Genomic DNA, 19,755 nt, shown 5'->3' with positions numbered 1-19,755 from the left:
CGAAACTGGGTAGAATCAACTTTTAAAATAATGATTTTTCAAACAATATAAGGAGGTAGTATTACAATATAGTTTACATAAAAATTTCCATGTGACGGCACTCACGCCAACTGACGCAAATTGCCGTGAAAATTGCACTCTTGACTTGCGATACAAATATTAAATGAAACAAGCAACCATCCCTTTGTTCTAGTAAACTTCCTTAGAACATGCACGACATTCAAATTCAACCAAGGTAGTTCACTCTGACCAAGGCCTTTTTGATTCGCCAATTTAAAAAACATATTATGACAATGTGGCTAATTCCATTGTACACAATCTCTAACCATGCTCTAACCTAAACTAAAATGACACGCCTAAATCTATTGCTATCCCTTTCATAATGCTGCTCGCGGAAAAGGATGAAAAGGATTTAGATATTTAGATTTAGATTTTGTACATTATTACAGAATGATGCACTTCCATTTTTATTTACCAAATTTCTCTAGCCTTATTTAATTGTAACCCCTAGGTCTAGGCCCTACTAAACAAAAGTTTCGTTGGCACTTAATAAAAAAATCGCACCTCTATATGGTTCTTTTTTCACCGTTATGTAAAAACCGAAATTTATTTTAAACTCCAAAAGCTTTTGTTTATGCTCCTCTTGAAAAACAATCAGATTTGCACCCTCGACTAGCACAAAGATCACGCCTTCAAAATTGGAAGCTAAATGGTGAATAAAGTTATTTGCCATGAATGCCTCCGGGCACAAATTTCAATTATTGTCACATCCGAATACTAACGTGGGGTTAGACGTACAATCATCGACAGAAATTTTTTTCCAGACAAAATTCTGAGTAGGCTGCAACTTAAAGCTGCAAACTTAAGAAAAAAAACTTGTAAGTACTGCAGATGTTTTTTTTTCACACATTAAAAAAAACTAAGTGAACTTCGGGAGCTCAAGGCCGCAGTGCTGGATGTAGTATACAGACCATCGTGCGCGCATCAAGCGTGAGAGACAGAGAGAGAGACTGACGAGCACTCACGTTACGAAACAACCTCTAAACAACCACTAAATGTTAAATATGCTGTACAGCAAGTCTATTCACGATCAAGCATGCACGACGCAGGACGACTCTGGATGCAAAATTCATCGTGCACATCCAGCAAACAATTAATAATTATTAACAATTAATTATCGCTGTACATCAAGCCTATTCACGGTCTTTTTGCATCGAGCATCGTGCATGGCCTTGGCGGGACGTACAGCAAGATGGATGGTGAATACAGCGCTTAAAGCTGGCGCGGCTAACCTGCTGGCAGAGTGTCAGCCATTTTTTTTGTTGCAATTTTTTAGGTTAAATATTTTTAAGAAAATTGTGCACGGTTGTACAGGATAGTAGGCGTAGTCGTCTAGTAAAAGGGTCAAAGTATTTTATTAGCCTTGCGATTTTAACCGAGTAGCGGGGGTGGCAACTAGATTACGACAGGCCCAGAACATGCAATTGCAAATCGAGTCATCCTCATCATCGTGTGCCCTCTTTGATGTGGATTTTGACAGTCATAATAAAGGTAGGTAAAACGCGTAAAATTTAACTCCTCAAGCGCCATTTTATGCATTCACATTTTTGCATCAAATTGCATGTCAAAAGTACGATTTTAGTCGTTATTTTAAAGCTGAACCCACGGTGAACCGTACTTTTTACATGACAGTTGACCGGTTGACCCATAGAAGAGGACCCATTTTGTACAGACTATATTTGTTTACTATACTGTTTGCACCTACAGCTCGATTAACATGATTCCTTTTTGGTAATACTTTGGAAAACCTAATCGCGTAGACTCGTAGATAACTGCTACGCAAAATTTAAGCTCTACGTGGAAGAAGTTGTAGCCTGTAGGTTAAAAATAAGTGATTTTCTTTTAAAAATTCTTTACGCCCGCTTTGTGAGTTACGTTGATTATTATTTAGTACTAGCTGACCCGGCGAACTTCGTACAGTCGATTCTTTAATTTTTTGTTTTTTACAATTTAAAAAAAAATTCTCTTCGTAAGAACCATCCTCGTACCTACTTCAAGGAATATTACAAAAAAAGAATTAGCGAAATCGATTCAGCTGTTCTTGAGATTTGCGATCAGCAACACATTTAGCGATTCATTTTTATATATAGAGAAGATTATTATGAATCGCACGGAACGTCAGGCACAGCGCAATAATTAGAGGGCTTGAGAATGAGACGTCGACAATGAGTGCAGCGTCAAACGCACGCTCGACTAAATAATGATCTCCGTCTATTCTTTAAGCATTTTCGCACCAAATCGCTGTACAACATTTTAATGAGATCGGGTGTCAAACAGCATGCCTGTTTTGTAATAAATATCCATTTTCCCTGGATCTCGAGCTCGTTTACCTATTTTAATGGAACTTTGACCGCAGTTTATTACCAGCGTCAAAGCTTTACCAAGGGAATTAGCACTCCAAGGCCTAGAAGTAACACTTCATGTTGGCGTTTACTTTTCGTAAATCTATCATTTAGTATGGACGGATAAGAAACGACAAAACGTCGTTTTTGATATATTTACATATTTAGTATTTACGCACAGTTAACGTTAACTTTAAAAGTTACCTAGTAATGTAGCCTAGTTAAGATGTGTTAACTGTTAATTCAGCATAATATTATAAGCTATCTCCGTTCCAAATTTCAAACATACCGGTTCAGGTATTCTGGCGTGGAGGAGTAGTCCACCAAAACCAAACTAAAAAGTTCAAATATCCATCCATACTTTAAATTTAATAAAATGTAGAGCATAATATTTGTATTTTTACGCATTTTCGCAATCTTTAGTCAATCAAAGTTACGTAGGAGCTTAAATCTTCGTAAGAGTTCGCCCCGACATCCTCGGGGAATCCTTTCCTTTCAATTTTCCGTGAAAAATTCAATGTATCCGGAAATGTAGAGATGACGAGATCTGATGGAAAGCCTTGGAAATGTGGAACTCGGCTCCTTTCAGTGAGTGGATTGTGTTGATGGATGCCTATAGGCCTCACCTGTCACAAACAATAAAGTTTTTGTTACTTAAAACAGATTTACAAATAACTTACTGACTGACACACCAACGCTCAATCGGCGATTGTCGAACGGAATGGATTAGAAACTTGTGATTTTTCATGTAGATTATCTCTATAAGCACAGAGTATAGTCCACGCCAATTAAATAGTCGTTCTTGAAGTTAACTGCAAGATGCGTCGCAATAGAATTTTTTAGGCGTCACTGCGGCGCGCGACGTGAAGTTCTTATCAACAAAAAACTTTGTGAGTAGCTATGGTAGTACTAAAAGCTCCATAATTCAATTCTTCAGACCCCATTAAAAAACTATCGATATCAACTCATCTCAGCAAAACAAATAGGCCGTTCAAAAAACGAAACGGCAAAGTGAAAAAACACCGCCCCGACGCTCCCTTGATAGTTATTTGATATGATTTATTCATACGAGCTCACGTCAGATGGAAGTTTATTTAATAGAAAATACTTACCCGAACGTATTTATAAAGCCATTAAGTTTATTGTAAGGCTGCTCCTGACGCCGCGTGTTATGGTAATGAGGCGGGGGTTACGAGATGTTTACTCGACTAACTATAATGTTTGCTCATGCTTTTTTGCATTACTTTGTTTTTTTTTTGTGAAGAAAGTAGGAAATTGTTTATGCGGACTATGTAAAATTAACTATTAGGTAATATTACATTACTGTCCAGGCCGTAAATATTGGGAGGAAGAGGCGAAGCCGAGTATCTACCTGCTTCCGAAGTGATTTTAAAACTTTTAAACTCAACGTTTAAAACGATTTGTTTTTTTTACATAATGAATCATTTTCCAAGTGGCAGAAAAACCCTATAATATTCATATAAAAGTATCTATCTTTTATCTTGTGATGGCTATCTTTTACCGTTTGTAGAGAGATAGCTTGCATTCCAGAGACGGACATAGGTTACTTTTTAATGAGTTACCATGGGAATTTTTAAAACCTTAATACTCGTAGACAAGGTCACGGGCATTCTCTAGTATTATGCAAAAGGAGGAACTGACTGACATAATACTAAAGCATAAAATCTCAAACCGCCGCGTCTCTCTATAACACTGACGGATTTTCAAAAATTCAAGCTGTGATCTGATAGATACGTAGTAATTTTTACCCACCCACTCCACGGACCCGTGTGGTAGTGTAAAGTGTTTAGTACGGAGCCTAAGTACCTACTCTACGGATCTTTCGAAAAAACGTCGTTAATTTTTTTTCTAAATGTGTGTTTCTGAAACCTACTTATACTCAAATTTCATGTTGCATAGAGGCATAAAACCCAGATAATATGGAGAAAAATCATTTGAAAAACATTATTTATGGGTGATTTAAAAAGTTGAAAAAACCGATTTATCTACTGCCCTCGCAACTAGGCACAGCAGTACCTACGTAGGTACACACTACGTCTTTGCATGCCCTATCTCACGTATAGTCGCCGCTTCATTGTGCTTTCAAGCTTACAGCTTATATTCTGTACATTGAAAGCAGCAGTATAAAGTATTCAGTTTTCAGTCCGCCCACACCACCCACGACTGGAGGACCGCGCCCCGCCCATTCCAAGCCGCTTATGTAAGTACCTACTCATAAGTTTACAATTCAACATTTTCTTATACTATCTACTCAGTAATTCTCTCAGTATATTCTAGGGTCTGCTTTTGCTTCCGTTATCATCGATCATTCACATTCGCCGTCACATGCCGCTGAATTCAGGCGGCACAAGACCGTAGCGTGTGGAAGTCCATACAAGAGACCTATGAGACAGTAATATAAAAGGTTAAATCCGTAGACGGAGTAAAAAATCTATTATAGACAAAGGAACGTTTGTTTTCTCATTCACACTAAAAAGAGAGCACAGGTAAAGTTACTAATGTGATAAACAGAGACGCAGCTAACCTATTTTTTGTCCCTTATCGTGTAACCGATTTTTTTCAAGGAATACAACTTTAGTTGCAAAACAAACTTTGAGAATTCGTGGCATCATTGTATTTCTTATTAGTTATTTACTTGTTTTCACATAAAAAACGTTTAATACAAATGTTGTTGATCGGTTAATACAAATATTGACTACTAAATAATGGTGATTGTCGTGTTATTCATCGTTACGTCGGGCTATCGCTATCTCAGTCGCGGTTACACAGTACTTTAGTCTAGCTTTGTTTATTCAGTCTACGGTTAAAACCAGGAATAGAACTTTGAAGGTAGTACTAAGCGGGCTTTGTACCGAAAATACGCAAAGTAAACTGAGAGGAGGGATCGGTCCGACATGCGGAGTGGCACATGCATATTTGATGGCTATTAGGTACGAGGTAATGTAGTAAGCTCCTAAGCCGATTGTGGATTGTGGGACCGCTAAATGCTGTCATTGCCATTATGCTGTTAATGTATGCAGTACCTATGTACATAAATGTAGGTATTAGAGAGGTATAATCCATAATAATTATCCTTACTAATATTATTACCCACTAGCTGATGCCCGCGGCTTCGTATACGCGTGGATCTAGATTATTTAAAATCCCATGGGAAATCTTTGATTTTTCAGAATAAAAAGTAGCCTATGTCACTCTCCAGGTCTTCAACTATATCCATGCAAAAAATCAGGTCGATCCGTTGCTCCGTTGCGGCGTGATTGAAGGAAAAACCAACAAACCAATTAACGAACCAACAAACAAAGACACTTCCGCATTTATAATATTATGTGTAGTGATTATTAATACGAAAGTGTATCTGTCCTATAGATCTCAGCCTTAAAGTGGGGCGCCACCTGCCTGTTGCGGTAAGTAAGTCAATTACAAAATTACTTTGGAGTTTTACTATTGCACACTTTCATGTCTATAATTAAGATATAACATAGCTACTGAGATTCGAAATAGGCTAAGTACCTAGCTGTACAAAATCTAAAAATAAAAAAAGATAAATATTCAGAGTTCAAACACGATCGGAAGAGCAAAGCAAAATTAGCCGAGACGCCGCCCGCGCCGCCGCGAGCTACAAAGTAGCAAAGCAAAGTATACAATATGCTTTCTTGAGAAGATTGCAAGGCTAAAATTGACTGTGTTTACCTAGTATAGGAAAGGCATTCCGAACCAGTGGTAGATGCATCCGACTATTCGTAAGTACTTGAAAAAGTTTATTCGAGTAAAAAGGATTTTTATTTTTTCATTATAAAAAATACACTCATTCCGACAAACGATTTTTCGACTTTTGTAAGCCAGAGTCGCGAGCTTATTGCGATTTCTAGTTTGCCTATCGTGTAAATCACTGATATGATATGTACCTAATTATATAAAAATAGACTATATTACATCAATGAAAATAGACTTGCTCTAAAACTCTAAAGATAGGAAATAAATAATTATTCAGAGTTCAAACACGATTGGAAGAGCAAAGTAAAATTAGCCGAGACGCCGCGAGCTGCAAAGAATGCTCCACTTTATTAGATTCCATAAGCCCTATTCATCGTTTTTCCGCCCCACGGAGGGCACCTTTGAAGGCATCAGCTCGTATTAGTGAATAATGCGATCGAACATTCGATTTCGCGTATTAGACGCGGTCGGAGTCTATGACATAATGTGCGCAATGATAATAGGCTATGGGTATTAGCGATTATAGACATCCCGTTGTGCCCAAAGTTATCGTAGATAAATATTAATATTTTATTGTACTTAGTACATCGTAAACTACACAAATTTCAAACCCCTGTTTTACCTACCCTTTTAAGGATTGAATTTTCAAAAATCCTTTCTTAACCGATATCTATACGTCAGCCAGCTTTCTGCATGCCAAATTTCAGCCTGATTTCTGTTGCTCGATTGCAGTAGAATGACAGCTAAAATTTCACGATCGCAATCACCTCTGATTGGTTAACGCTCGCTCACTATTGGCTACAAATTACAATGCATTCTTGCAACAAGAATCGCACAAATTCAGCCAATTACAACAGTTGAGATTGTAATAATGATTGATGCAGATTTTACGAAATCGACCAACAGTAGTTTGAGCTGTGCGTTGATAGATTAGTCAGTCACCTTTTTCCTTTTATATCTGTCTGTTTGTCTATCTAACCGTTAGCTCTGCAATTAAATTATTAAGTTTAGACCTGACATACTAGAAAATATTAATAGGTATATATTGTGAGAAAAACTTTGAGAATATCTAGTAGGTACTCGCAAAAATGTTAAGGCGATCACCTGTTTGATTCCATTACGAATTACTGGGGATTACAGATGTTTTGTGTTGCGAATAAAGAACCACGCGGCATGAAGGGAAAACTGAAAACTGTACGTAGACAGTACACGCAGAACTACGGACTATACATCCATATTATCTATACCACAGTCCATGCTATTAAAAATGCTGAATTGTGTCTGATCTGACACTTTTTCATGGCCTATCAGTTTAACTGATTTCGACGAAATCTGGTAAAGAGTATTTATTCCCTTGCAATCATGTGTCTCAAAAACGGAGATGGCTACTTTTTATCCCGAAAAATCAAAGAGTTCCTATTATATTAAAAAACAAAAGTTAGTAGTAGTACCTAAGTTATAGAAAAATACTAAGCGGTAGCCCTCTCGTTCGTCATCATCTACATCATCAAAAAATACATAGGCGTTAACTTAAGAACCTCTTCCTTTATTCTTACATACAGACATAATTATAAGAAGTCAAACCTCAATATAGTGTCCGTGCCTTTGTGCAGTAATCCCGATGTCCGAGACTCATTCTGTCCGAGGATTGTGGGCTCTGGCCGGCTTTGTAAGGGCATGTCTAATGCCCGCATTGTCGTGGCTCGAGACACCTTTGTCCGACATGTCTAAGAATTCCTTTCGCTTTGTTATTTCGCTAAAGGAGAAAAGTAATCTTGTTAACACGTGCCAGGTTGAGTTGACATCGGAAAATCAAGTGAAAAGCTGTTTAATACTAAGTAGGTTATGGGTACGTGCTACGTGCGTTAGTACAAGACGTGCTTTACTTTTTGTCCCATAAAATCAAAGTGTTCTCCCGAGTTATGTAGAAACAAATCAACGTGGACGAAGTCACGAGCACAATCTACCTAACAATTACATACACTACTTTAACTAAACTTTTAAAACTTTTTTTCTTTATTTATTTAGGGGCTTTTATATTTATATACTTGTCAGCCCCATTTAAAGTACCACGTTTTTTAAACATGCATTTACCCCACGTTTTTCGTTTTAAATCTTGCAAGTAAGTATTCTCTATTGCTAATAAAGGGAGCCAGCGAGTGCCAGACCATCGTTATTTTATAAAAGCTGAAAGTTTATCTGCGTATTGTCCCCAACACAGGGAGGAACGATCAGTAACTATGAAGTTTGGGTCATGGTGGCTTTTGGAGAACGCAAACGGGTAAAAAAAGTTTTAAAATTCTTACGTCAAAATATAAAGTCCAATTTTTTTTCGGAATAGTATTAGAAATTAATCCATGCATTTCCAGACAGTGTCGTGGCAACCCCTGCCAGATAAGCCTGCCCGTAAAGTTTAAAAGATTAATTTACCTTATACCTACTTACAAAACCTTACTTTGTTTTCCTATCCTACGTGTTATAAAGTCTAAAAGAATAAATAATAATATATTGGTGCACACGAGTAATAAAATGATGAATTTGTTCGACGTCAGCGTATATTATGGGACGCGGAGGCGCAATTTGCCCGCCTAATGGAAAAATTCCGTGGAAATCTGTCAACGCCCCGCTCCAAGTCTTGGTTGCAATACAATACCTAGCACATATAAATCGTTGCTAAGTATAATGCTTTCAGCTTTTTTTAGATTCAGCACATGCAGCACATGCACATGTACCTAGCACATGCAATATGCGTAAAGTACACTGTAAAGTTTTATTGGGTAATGCGGAATAAATTTTATTAGAATTTTATAAATCCTAAATCCACGCGGCCGAAGTCGCGGGCGTCATCTAGTCTAAATATATAAAAGGAAAAGGCTAAAAAGGCTAAAAATTGACTGATCTATCAACGCACTGGACGGAGTGGGCTGAAATTAGGCATGCAAATAGCTATTATGACGTAGACATCCGCTGAGAAAGAATTCAACCTCTAAAGGGGTAAAATAATGATTTGAAAGTGCCTAGTGCACACGAACGTAGTCGCGGGCATAAGCTAGTTCAGAGATACGAGTAATATCGATTCCACATGAACAACTTCAAGAGTTGGTCAACTTCCGCCGTTCTCAGACAAAGGCATCACAAAGGAAACCGTAACCATGTGGTTTTGCCCAAAGTTTTGTGCCAGTACGCTTGAATGTTATTATTTTAATGGCCATATTTACCATCATATTCCTTTCCTAGTCTTAAAGCGCGTTTGACCGTCTCAAATTGTTCACTTTGAATTTACTTTGAGGTTGATACCTAATGGTTTCACTCAGTAACAAGTTGTAGTCTATCATCTATACTTAGCTACCTCATGTTCACATCTTATGAATTTGTAGGTATAATATACCCATATCTCTTCCAGAGGATTTCACTTTTTAATTTTTTAATTACTTACCTTTAATTTTATTCTAGTTACTACCTAATAGTCAAGACAATAGAAATTCTTTTCCAAAGCACTGTAACTAACTGTGGTGACCCGTCGATATGAGCCTTCGAAGCTGGGAAAATGAATATCCATACAAAACTAGACTTTACAGTTCATAGATAAGATACATTACAGAAACCCCCTGTTTGAACTGTATGAACATTCGATTACTCACATCAATGGTCAAGTATTTATCAATTAACGGAAAATTTAATACAGCGAGCATTCGCCAGAGTCAGGGACACATAGCGCGTTAATAACGACTAATCAAACTGATATTTGCCTGAATACCTACTGTCGTGTAGTATATTAATTTGTGTAAGAATTTCTTATTACGAGAAGCTGAATATGTATTTCAAGAAATATCTACATATATTAGAACTATAAGCTGTGATAGCCTAGTGGTTAGGACGTCCGCCTTCTAATCGGAGGTCGGGGGTTCGATCCCGGGCACGCACCTCTAACTTTTTAATTAAATATCACTTGCTTTACCGGTGAAGGAAAATATCGTGAGGAAACCTGCATGCCTAAGAGTTCTCCATAATGTTCTCAAAGGTGTGTGAAGTCTACCAATCCGCACATGGCCCGCATGGTAGACTATGGCCAAAACCCTTCTCAGTCTGAGAGGAGACCCGTGCACTGTAGTGAGCCGGCGATGGGTTGATCATGATGAAGATGATGATGATAGAGCTTTCCTACCTAAATAAGCTCAAGAACGGTTATAGCCTAGTAGTTAAGGCATCGGTCTCCTACTTATAGTCGGGAGGGCCCGTCGGTTGAGTCTTTGTGGCATGAAGGAGTACAAACATCCACATTTCCACATTCTTATTATTACTAGGCGATGCCCGCGACTTCGTCCGCGTAAGTTTCGGTTTTTGAAAATCCCGTGGGAACTATGCGATTCTATTTCCGGGATAAAAATAGCCTATGTCCTTCACCGAGATGCGAGCTATCTCTGTACCAAATTTCATCAAAATCGGTTAAACAGATGGGCCGCGAAAAGTTAGCAGACAGACAGACACACTTTCGCATTTATAATATTAGTAAGGATTATTTAGATATTATTGGGATTATTTATTCAAAACCAACGGTGACAGAGATTGCTTAGGTACATCTCACTGACGTGCATAGGCTAGGCGACTTTTATCCTAGAAAAACAGAGTTCTCAGTTCTCACAGGATTTTCAAAAACCTAAATCAGAGACGAAAATACGGGATCAATGCCCTCATAATTTAGATTTGTGCAATTTTTCATCTAGATAATTTTTTATGAAGAGGTCATAATTTAAATCAGTGCAAATTTTTATCTAATTGATACGAGTAGAGTTAGTAGATAAAGTGTGAAGAGGTCATAGGTTGGAGAGATTAAAAATATGAAGCAAGTAGGAATCTCGCGTATGAATAGCCTGTGATTCGGCACACCCTCTAAGTTCGTCTGGCTAATCTACCGGAGGGTTGGGCGTTATACAGCGTGTATGTAAAATATTTAGATAAACATCTCATGGCTTTTCTTGAAAATAAAAAAATATTCATAAGTAGGTATAGTTCCTACGTAACAGGTCGAGATGACAATCGGGGTATGAAGCGGGAGGACACCCCGTAAACACGCACGTCTAACGCGCTATCCCGCACCGGGTTAGCGCGGGGGCTGTGTGGGTGTGCGGGGCGTCACCACCCCGATTGCCTAGTACTATATACAGATACACTCATAAAATATAGAATCATCTGGGGAATCGAGACAACTATAATAATTCACATTTCTGCTATAAGTATTTCTTGCTAAGAAAGTATATTTCTTCATAAAATTGGTTAAAATCTGTAAATCTGAAAACCCTATATTACAGTAAATATCGCTCAAAGTTTGTACCTTGAAATATTAATTTTTTTAAAGCATAATAGGTATCTGTTTTGTGTTTTTTTTTCATGCTACCTAAATAAAACTTAATTTTTGCTCAGATTTTGTAAGTAGGTATTTCATTTACTTTATGTAAAAACATCAGAAAAAAATATTTTCACCTTTATTTTATCTGAAAATAATGCATAGTCTGAAATATTTAGGGGCAACCTCTACTCAAATTCTTTTTCATGGTCAATTTAAAATATAATACAGTTGTCGGAAGCGAATGGCCCCTCGCGAATCTAATTTGAGCCTCTATCACCCTCGCCCAGTGTGATGCAAGATCTAACGCGTTTTGGAGGCCTCTTATGTATAACTAGGTTCCATTTCAGGTAGGTACCTATAAACACAGAGTAAGGATAATAAACCAGTGATTCCGGGACCTATATGGCAGAGTCATGGCACAGTAGGTATGGTCGTCATTTACTACGATAAGTATCAAGGTATCCTTATCATCATCATCGTCATGATCAACCCATCGCCAGCTCACTACAGAACACAGGTCTCCTCTCAGAGTGAGAAAGATTTTGGCCATAGTCTACCACGCTGACCATTGTAGGTATATAAAGCAAGTGATGCACATAACTTCGAAAAGTTAGAGTTGCGTGCTCGGGATCGAAGTTCGAACCCCCGACTTGCGACTAGAAGGCGGACGTCCTAACCACTAGGCTATCACAGTAGTCTCTCCTTATACTGGACTAGCTTATGCTCGCGACTTCGTCCGCGTGGACTACAAAAATTTCAAACTCCTTCTATCTATCAAGCTATCTGCATGCTAAATATCAGCCCGATCCGTCCAGTTTGAGCTGGGCGTTGATAGATCAGTCAGTCGGTCAGTCAGTCAGTCAGTCAGTCACCTTTTCCTTTTATATATTTAGACTATAAATAAAAAGTTCCTGAGTTCAATTCGTCGTCTTGAAACAACATATAGGGCTGTGCTAGAGTTACCACCAATAGTCTAGAGATAATTGTCTGTTAGATAACATTTATCAACTTTCAATGTATTCAATATAACACTTAGATAATTTCTCCACATCTCAGTGACCACTGAGCATTTGTATAGAATAGTACCTACTTAATATTTTTTTTAAATACTCTATAAAACCTATAAAAGTCAGTTATTGTGTTTTTATTTACTTTTAGTGTAAGTTAGTCTCATGTTATAATAATGGTAAGGAATATTTTTATTATTTTTTGTGGACTGTTCATCATGGTAAGTAGGTAAACTAACCTAACCTAACAGTTATATTTAGTTTTGTTAATCTCTGTGGATAGCCTAGATATTAAAATTTCTTAAAACGCACGTAACTCGGCTCGTAGACGTCGGCCTTCTATTCGGGAGGTCGGGGTTCACCTCAAACCTCAAACTGTTCGAAGTCATGTGTGTTTTAAGCAATTAAATATCACTTGTTTTAACGGTGAAGAAAAACATCGTGAGAACGTTATTCTCCATATGATGTTCTCAAAGGTGTTCTCACATCTTTGAGAACATGAAAGACTGCCAATCCGCAGTGGGCCAGAGCGTGGCAGACTATTGCCTTAACCCTACTCATTCTGAATGGATACCATGGTTGCACTTGATCATGATGACGATGATCTAGGTTTGGTATGTCGGTACGTCCTGTTTTCCAATTTTTTCCGAAGCACAATGTTTCATTGCTCGGGACTATCATTCATTAATCCACAGACACAAAAACCAAGTCCTCGAGTATGCGTCATCGGCGCCGGAGTAGCAGGGCTGACGTCGGCGCGGTACCTGCAGGACGAAGGCATCAACTTCACGGTGCTGGAGTCAACGCGGTACGTGGGCGGCACGTGGCGGTACGACCCCAGGGTCGGCACCGACGAGAACGGCCTACCTCTTCACACCAGCATGTATAAGAGTTTAAGGTGAATATAAATATATCTACATGATACACCAAAACTTTTAGCCTATTTTTACACCGAGCCTACCGAGAAAGCCACCAAGTGATTGAGCGATACGATGTGTAGAAAGTAGAAACCAATTTGGGGTATTCTTCTTCTTCTTCTTCTTCTTCTTCTTTATCCTGGGATTCTTTTCCGCACGTACACGTAGCCGTCCCTTGTAGGTACGAAAAACCACGCCGCCGCTGCACTCACGAGGCTCTCCGCCGGATCAATCTAGCCAGCCGAGCTCACTCCAGAATCCAAGCAGGCCACCCAAGTCGGTGAGGAGTTCGGCGAGTGCTTGCCCACAGTTCGGCATGTCACACTCATGGTGTTTTTCAAAACCAATCAGAGGTATGTGTTAAAACCGCTATACCCCTTTCAGGTTAGACCGCTTCCATCTTTAGACTGCATCCTTATGTAAAATCAGTCAAGCTCAAGGCCTTTTATTTTGTCATCGAAAAAAAATTACATCCACTTCTTGTACTGACTTAATTACTCTAAAATCGACACGTCTTCCATCTTTAGATGCATTTATTTAGGTAGGTACGGATAGATAGCTAATGATATGTAAGTAGAAGTTGTAGAACTTTGATATCAATTTCTGCCGTATCTAATCGAGTAAGATGTTTATTAAGATAAAGACTAGGTATATAATATATATTTGGTGTCATAATATTAATGATTATACTAAGTATAATATCTATTATGTTCTGCATTAGGTCATAATTTATGTTCCTATGTTACAGAATTGATATTTTCTGTTGAAGTTTTCCTTTTTTTGTTTTTTTTTTGTTTTCCTAGACAATGTTAAGTAGGTACCTACTAAGTTTGTTCAAATCATACTTAGGTAATTAAAATATGCTCTTATAAGTCTTAAGTAACTGCGTGCATAGTCGATCCAAACAAGAATGACAATAACTTATTTTGTTTGCAGTATTTGAATGGACTGCACAGTAAAAAATCATTATCTGCCCTCTATGGTGAAGGAAAACATAGTGAGGAAAGCTACATGCACATATTAGTGAAACTAAATTCACTCATCTGTGGCTGCATGCCGGAGAGTTTACCGTTATGTTCTCAAAGATCATTAGATACGCACTTGGCTAACGTGATGAACTATGGCAAAACCCTTCACATTCTGAGAGGATAGCAGTAGCTACTAAGTATTACTCAATTATTACTCAATTATTCAATACCCTAAATAAATATTCAATAACCCAACACTATTATTCAATACACTAATTTTACAAATTAAAGAAAAAAGTAGAAAAGGATGACAATTATTAATCTTCTATTTTATATTCAGGACAAATCTCCCGAAACCTACCATGGAACTTAAAGGTTTCCCGCTGCCAGAGGATGCGCCTACGTTTATGAAATGGGAAACCGTCTACAAGTATATTCAAGGTTATGTAAAGCACTTTGACTTAGAAAAACATATCAAGGTAAATAAAATGTAAATACTCGTATATAGAACCTAGCAGAGAGAAAATAAAAATGTTTTTCATAAACTAAGATCACTTGTACTACTCGAACAAATAGGATATATTATGTGAAACTATAAAAATATATTTTTGGAGTGTTTTTGTTGAAAATCAGTTTGTTTTTGTGTCAAAAACGGCATTACTTATGCCGTTTAGATTAAATAAAGCAGTCAGTTGATTCCAAACTTGATACTAAGCCAACTATGAAAATACCTACTCTTACTTTCAATTTTTCAAAGTAAAAAACACCTAACCTTTTTCCTCCAGTTCCTACACAATGTGATATTGGTGTCCCGAGGGGAAAACGTGTGGAAAGTGAAATACCAAAATGTAATTACGAGCGAAAAATTCGAAGAAGAGTTTGATTTCGTTTTCATCGGTACGGGGCATTTCAACAAACCAAATTATCCCGACATTCCTGGCGAAGAACTCTTTACTGGTAATCATCCATACTAGGTATATTACAAATGTGAAAGGTGTCTGTCTGTCTGTCTGCTAGCTTTTCACTACCCATGCGTTTAACCGATTTTGCAGGGTACAAAGATATAATGCCTATCAAATGATTTAGCGGTGAACCGTTTCAGCAAGTGATAAGTATATTTTAATTGTTTCATAATCATAATTAACCTACGCGCCGGCTCACTGCAGAGCACGGGTCTCCTCTCAGAGTGAGAAGGGTTTTGGCCATAGTCTACCACGCTGGCCATGTGCGGATTGGTAGACTTTACACACCTTTGAGAACATTATGGATAACTCTCAGGCATGCAGGTTTCTTCACAATATTTTCTTTCACCGTTAAAGCAAGTGATATTTAATTACTTAAAACGCACATCACTCCGAAAAGTTAGAGGTGCGTGCCCGGTATCGAACCCCCGACCTCCGAGTTAGAAGGCAGACGTCCTATCCACTATACTATCACAGCTTACATAACTCCGAAAATTTGAACCTGCGTGTCCGGGATCTAACCTCCGACCTCTTGAATAAGAGGCGGACGTTTTAACCACTAGGCTATCACATTATTATAGATATTCCATTTCCAGGCACAATCATCCACAGTCATGACTTTAAAGAAAGAGATCCCTACAAAGATCGACGGGTCCTCATAGTAGGGGCCGGTCCATCAGGCTTGGACATAGCTATCGATGTAGCATACGTTGCCAAGGCCTTAGTACATAGCCACCATTCCAAACTTCCCTTGAAAACGGTTTTCCCTAAAAATTATATAAAAAAATCGGATATCAAGGAGTTTAATGCCACTGGTGTTGTGTTTGAGGATGGGAGTTATGAGGGCATTGATGATGTTATCTATTGTACTGGTGAGTTACATAATTTTTGTCAGGATAGCAACGGTATCCTATTGCCAATACGTTCTCCATGTCGGACCTGTAGAATCGCCCTGTGGAGATATAGTCCACGACAGGTTGAGATGGCAATCGGATTATGAGGCAGGGGGACACCCCGCACACGCGCACGTCACCCGCGCTCGCCCGCACCGGGTTGACGCAGGGGCTGTGCGGGCGTGCGGGGCGTCCCCTCCCCGATTGGCATTTTAACCCGTAGAACTATAAGGTCTATAATATTGTTGTGTCGAATTTGGCGACACGGCGAGACTGTCGCCGCGATTCTGTAATGGCGCGTATATGCCTCTGTTGCCCAAACGTCTGTCCGTCCGTCTGTCTGTCAGTGGACTGTATCGCGAATGTAATTAGCGACTGCCAACTGACATCTTTCAACGCATTTCCAATTTCATTTCGATCGCCGCTCGGTTTTTGCTCTGCATTAGAGCAGATTAGACAATCAGAAAGACGCTGACCGCAACGCGTGCGCGAACTGAGTCCCTGTGAAAAACGAACCCGGATGGGTTCGAAACTAGTCGGGCTCGACTAAACACCTGAGTAAAGTCGCTGTGTGATATATGTATAATGGAAATCACTCGATAGTTTAAACGCTAAAATCAGAAAGACTTTAAGATAAGTTTTTTGAAAGAGATTTCTTCATCGTAGGCTTCCAATACTATTACCCGTTTCTGGACAAGAGTTGTGATGTGGAATGGAATCGAGAATGCGTTAAGCCGTTACACAAATGTATGGTGAACATCAACCAGCCCACTATGCTGTTCCTAGGGTCTATCGTACGCGCCTGTCTGTTCATAGCCTTGGATGCTCAGGTACCTATGTCAACTCAAATTGGTTATCTGATGCTGCGTACAGATTGGAGACGTTTACAGTACTGAGTAGATACTTGAGGAAAATCAAAGAGTTCCTAAACCGAGTGGATTTAGTAAAAACCTAAACCCACGTGGTCGACGTCGTGGGCTTCATCTAGTACATTCATTTTTTTTTTAAATTCAGATACAAGTTAGCCCTTGACTGCAATCTCACCTGATGGTAAGTGATGATGCAGTCTAAGATGATAGCGGGCTAACCTGGAAGGGGTATGGTAGTTTTTATTAAACCCTTTGGTTTCTACACAGCATCGTACCGGAACGCTATATCGCTTGGCGGCACGGCTTTGCCGGTAGGGTGGTAACTAGCCACGGCCGAAGCCTCTCACCAGACCAGACCAGAAATTTAGAAATTATAAAATTCCAAACCCCTGCCAGGAATCGAACCCGGGACCTCCCACTAATAAGACCACAGCGCTCACCACTGCGCCAGGGAGGTCGTCAAATGATCATGATCAACCCATAGCTAACTACAGAGCACGGATCTCCTCTCAGAGTGAGAAGGGGTTTGGCTTTAGTCTACCACGCTGGCCATGTGCGGATTGGTAGACTTCACACACCGTTGAGAATATTATGGAGAACTCTCAGGCATGCAGGTTTCCTCGTGATGTTTTCCTTCACCGTTAAAGCAAGTGATATTTAATTACTTAAAACGCACATAACTCCGAAAAGTTAGAGGATGCCCGGGATCGAACCTCCGACCTCCGATTAGAAGGCGGACGTCCTAACCACTAGGCTATCACAGCAATACTAGGCTATCACTGCGATTAATATTTTTAACAATGATTATTTTCACGTTACCTAATCCGTATACAGTATAAAGTACAGCCGGGATAGATATTATTTATAATGGAAATCACTCATGGTAGTTTAAACGCTAAAAAAGTTATCTAATCCGTCGCTCGCAGGCAAGATATGCCACGGCGTTGGTAAAAGGTGACTTCAAACTGCCTCCTCAGGAGAAAATGTTGGAGGATTGGAGCAGAGAAGTCGAGACAATCCAGTCGAAAGGACGACCGCTGTCTGACTTACACGTCTTAGGTGATAATGAGGTAATTTAGGTACATTTTAATTTCAATCTGTAAGGAAAAGCTGGCTGATTGACTGAGTGATTGATTGACTGACTGATCTATCAACGCACAGCACAAACTACTGGACGGATTGGGCTGAAATTTGGCATGCAGATAGCTATGACGTAGGCATCCGCTAAGGATTTTTGAAAATTCAACCCCTAAGGGGGTGAAATAGGGGTTTGAAATTTGTGTATTCCACGCGGACGAAGTAGCGAGCATAAGCTAGTAAATATATACCTAAACTTATAATAATGGACATGCATTTCTAAAATTCCATACCTATTGTGTTGAAAATTCAAAATGTGTATTAATTTATTTTTTTAGAAAGAATATTAGCCATGGTAAATGACTAATATTCCCCTTTCCTCTCCAATTAAGCGCCAGGCTTGTGCTAGGAGTAGGTACGACAATAGTGCAACGGGCGGGGTTTGAACCGTCGACCTTTCGGTTTTCAGTCCACTCCTATAGCGGTTGAGCTATTGAGGCTCAAATTACCGATTGCACAAAGAAAAAGTTAAGTTTTGTTATTAAACTGTTATTTCCACAGGGAAACTACTACGCGGCATTGACAGAAGAATCCGGCATAGAGCCAGTTCCACGCTACGTAATGAAAATGCACAACATGCTCTTACGAACCGCGATCGATGACTTATATACATTCAGGAACTATACTTACACTGTTATAGATGACGATGACGTTGTTTTGACGCGAAAAGATGAAGCAGACCGTGCTCGTGATATTTAAAAAAACCGGCCAAGTGCGAGTCAGGCTCGCGCAACGAGGGTTCCGTATTGCAATCGTATTTTATCGACATTTTGTACGATAAATCAAAAATGTATAAAAATAAATAAAAATCTGTCTTAGAATGTACAGGTAAAGCCCTTTCATATGATACTATGAAAGGGCTATAAATAATGATGAAAATAGCAATATTTGTTCGAAACACATTTAAATTTTTTTCTTGTGATGTGACCACAAATGCACGGTTTTCAGATTTTTCCCCAAATGTCAGCTATAAGATCTACCTACCTGCCAAATTTCTAAGACAACGGGATGTACCCTGTAGGTTTCTTGACAGACAGACGGACAGACAGACAGACAACAAAGTGATCCTATAAGGGTTCCGTTTTTCCTTTTGAGGTACGGAACCCTAAAAATAAATGAAAATTGTTATTACCCGCGTAAGAACAATTTTCCTATTGTTCAAGATGGAATTTTATTTCTTCCCAACTACAAAAAGCTCAAAAGTCTTCATTAATATTGGATTCATTTTTAACCGACTTCAAAAAAAGGAGGAGGTTCTCAATTCGTCGGAATCTTTTTTTTTTTTTTATGTATGTTCCCCGATTACTCGAAGACGCCTGGACCGATTTTGAAAATTCTTTTTTTGTTTGAAAGGGTATACTTCAAAGTTGGTCCCATTTAAATTTGGTGAAGATCTGATGAACATCTTCGAAGATAGATACTGGAACTCCTCAACGGATAAGTGTAAATTGCTCGCGATCATAGCTTAGTAAACAGTAGATTTTTAACCAGTCATAGCATAATTCCATGGGACCACTA

General features: G+C 38.9%; 1 protein-coding gene across 2 annotated transcripts; it reads left to right on the top strand.

Annotated features, from left to right (window-relative positions):
* Positions 1-12,547: 12,547 nt before the first annotated feature.
* Positions 12,548-19,382, top strand: LOC117990865 (senecionine N-oxygenase-like). Of its 2 annotated transcripts, XM_069504693.1 has the most exons (8): positions 12,548-12,670; positions 13,187-13,389; positions 14,717-14,855; positions 15,162-15,333; positions 15,935-16,210; positions 16,898-17,061; positions 18,027-18,170; positions 18,739-19,382. In XM_069504693.1, the coding sequence occupies exons 1-8, from the start codon at positions 12,668-12,670 to the stop codon at positions 18,934-18,936; spliced, it is 1,299 nt and encodes a 432-aa protein (XP_069360794.1). In that variant the 5' UTR covers positions 12,548-12,667; the 3' UTR covers positions 18,937-19,382. The 2 variants fall into 2 exon arrangements, with proteins under 2 accessions (XP_069360794.1, XP_069360795.1); XM_069504694.1 differs by lacking the exons at positions 12,548-12,670; positions 13,187-13,389 and adding an exon at positions 13,694-13,761.
* The last annotated feature ends 373 nt before the right edge of the window (positions 19,383-19,755 follow it).

This window comes from Maniola hyperantus, chromosome 18 (genome assembly GCF_902806685.2).
Source record: "Maniola hyperantus chromosome 18, iAphHyp1.2, whole genome shotgun sequence".
Classification (NCBI taxonomy): Eukaryota; Metazoa; Arthropoda; class Insecta; order Lepidoptera; family Nymphalidae; genus Maniola; species Maniola hyperantus.
This window is presented reverse-complemented; position numbering and strand designations above follow the sequence as displayed.

Bases quoted from the DNA above. Each gene is read 5' to 3' on its own strand.
- LOC117990865 (XM_069504693.1), top strand. The intron at 14,856-15,161 runs GTAAATAAAATG...TTTTTCCTCCAG, and splicing joins ACTTAGAAAAACATATCAAG to TTCCTACACAATGTGATATT. The intron at 18,171-18,738 runs GTAATTTAGGTA...TTATTTCCACAG, and splicing joins ACGTCTTAGGTGATAATGAG to GGAAACTACTACGCGGCATT.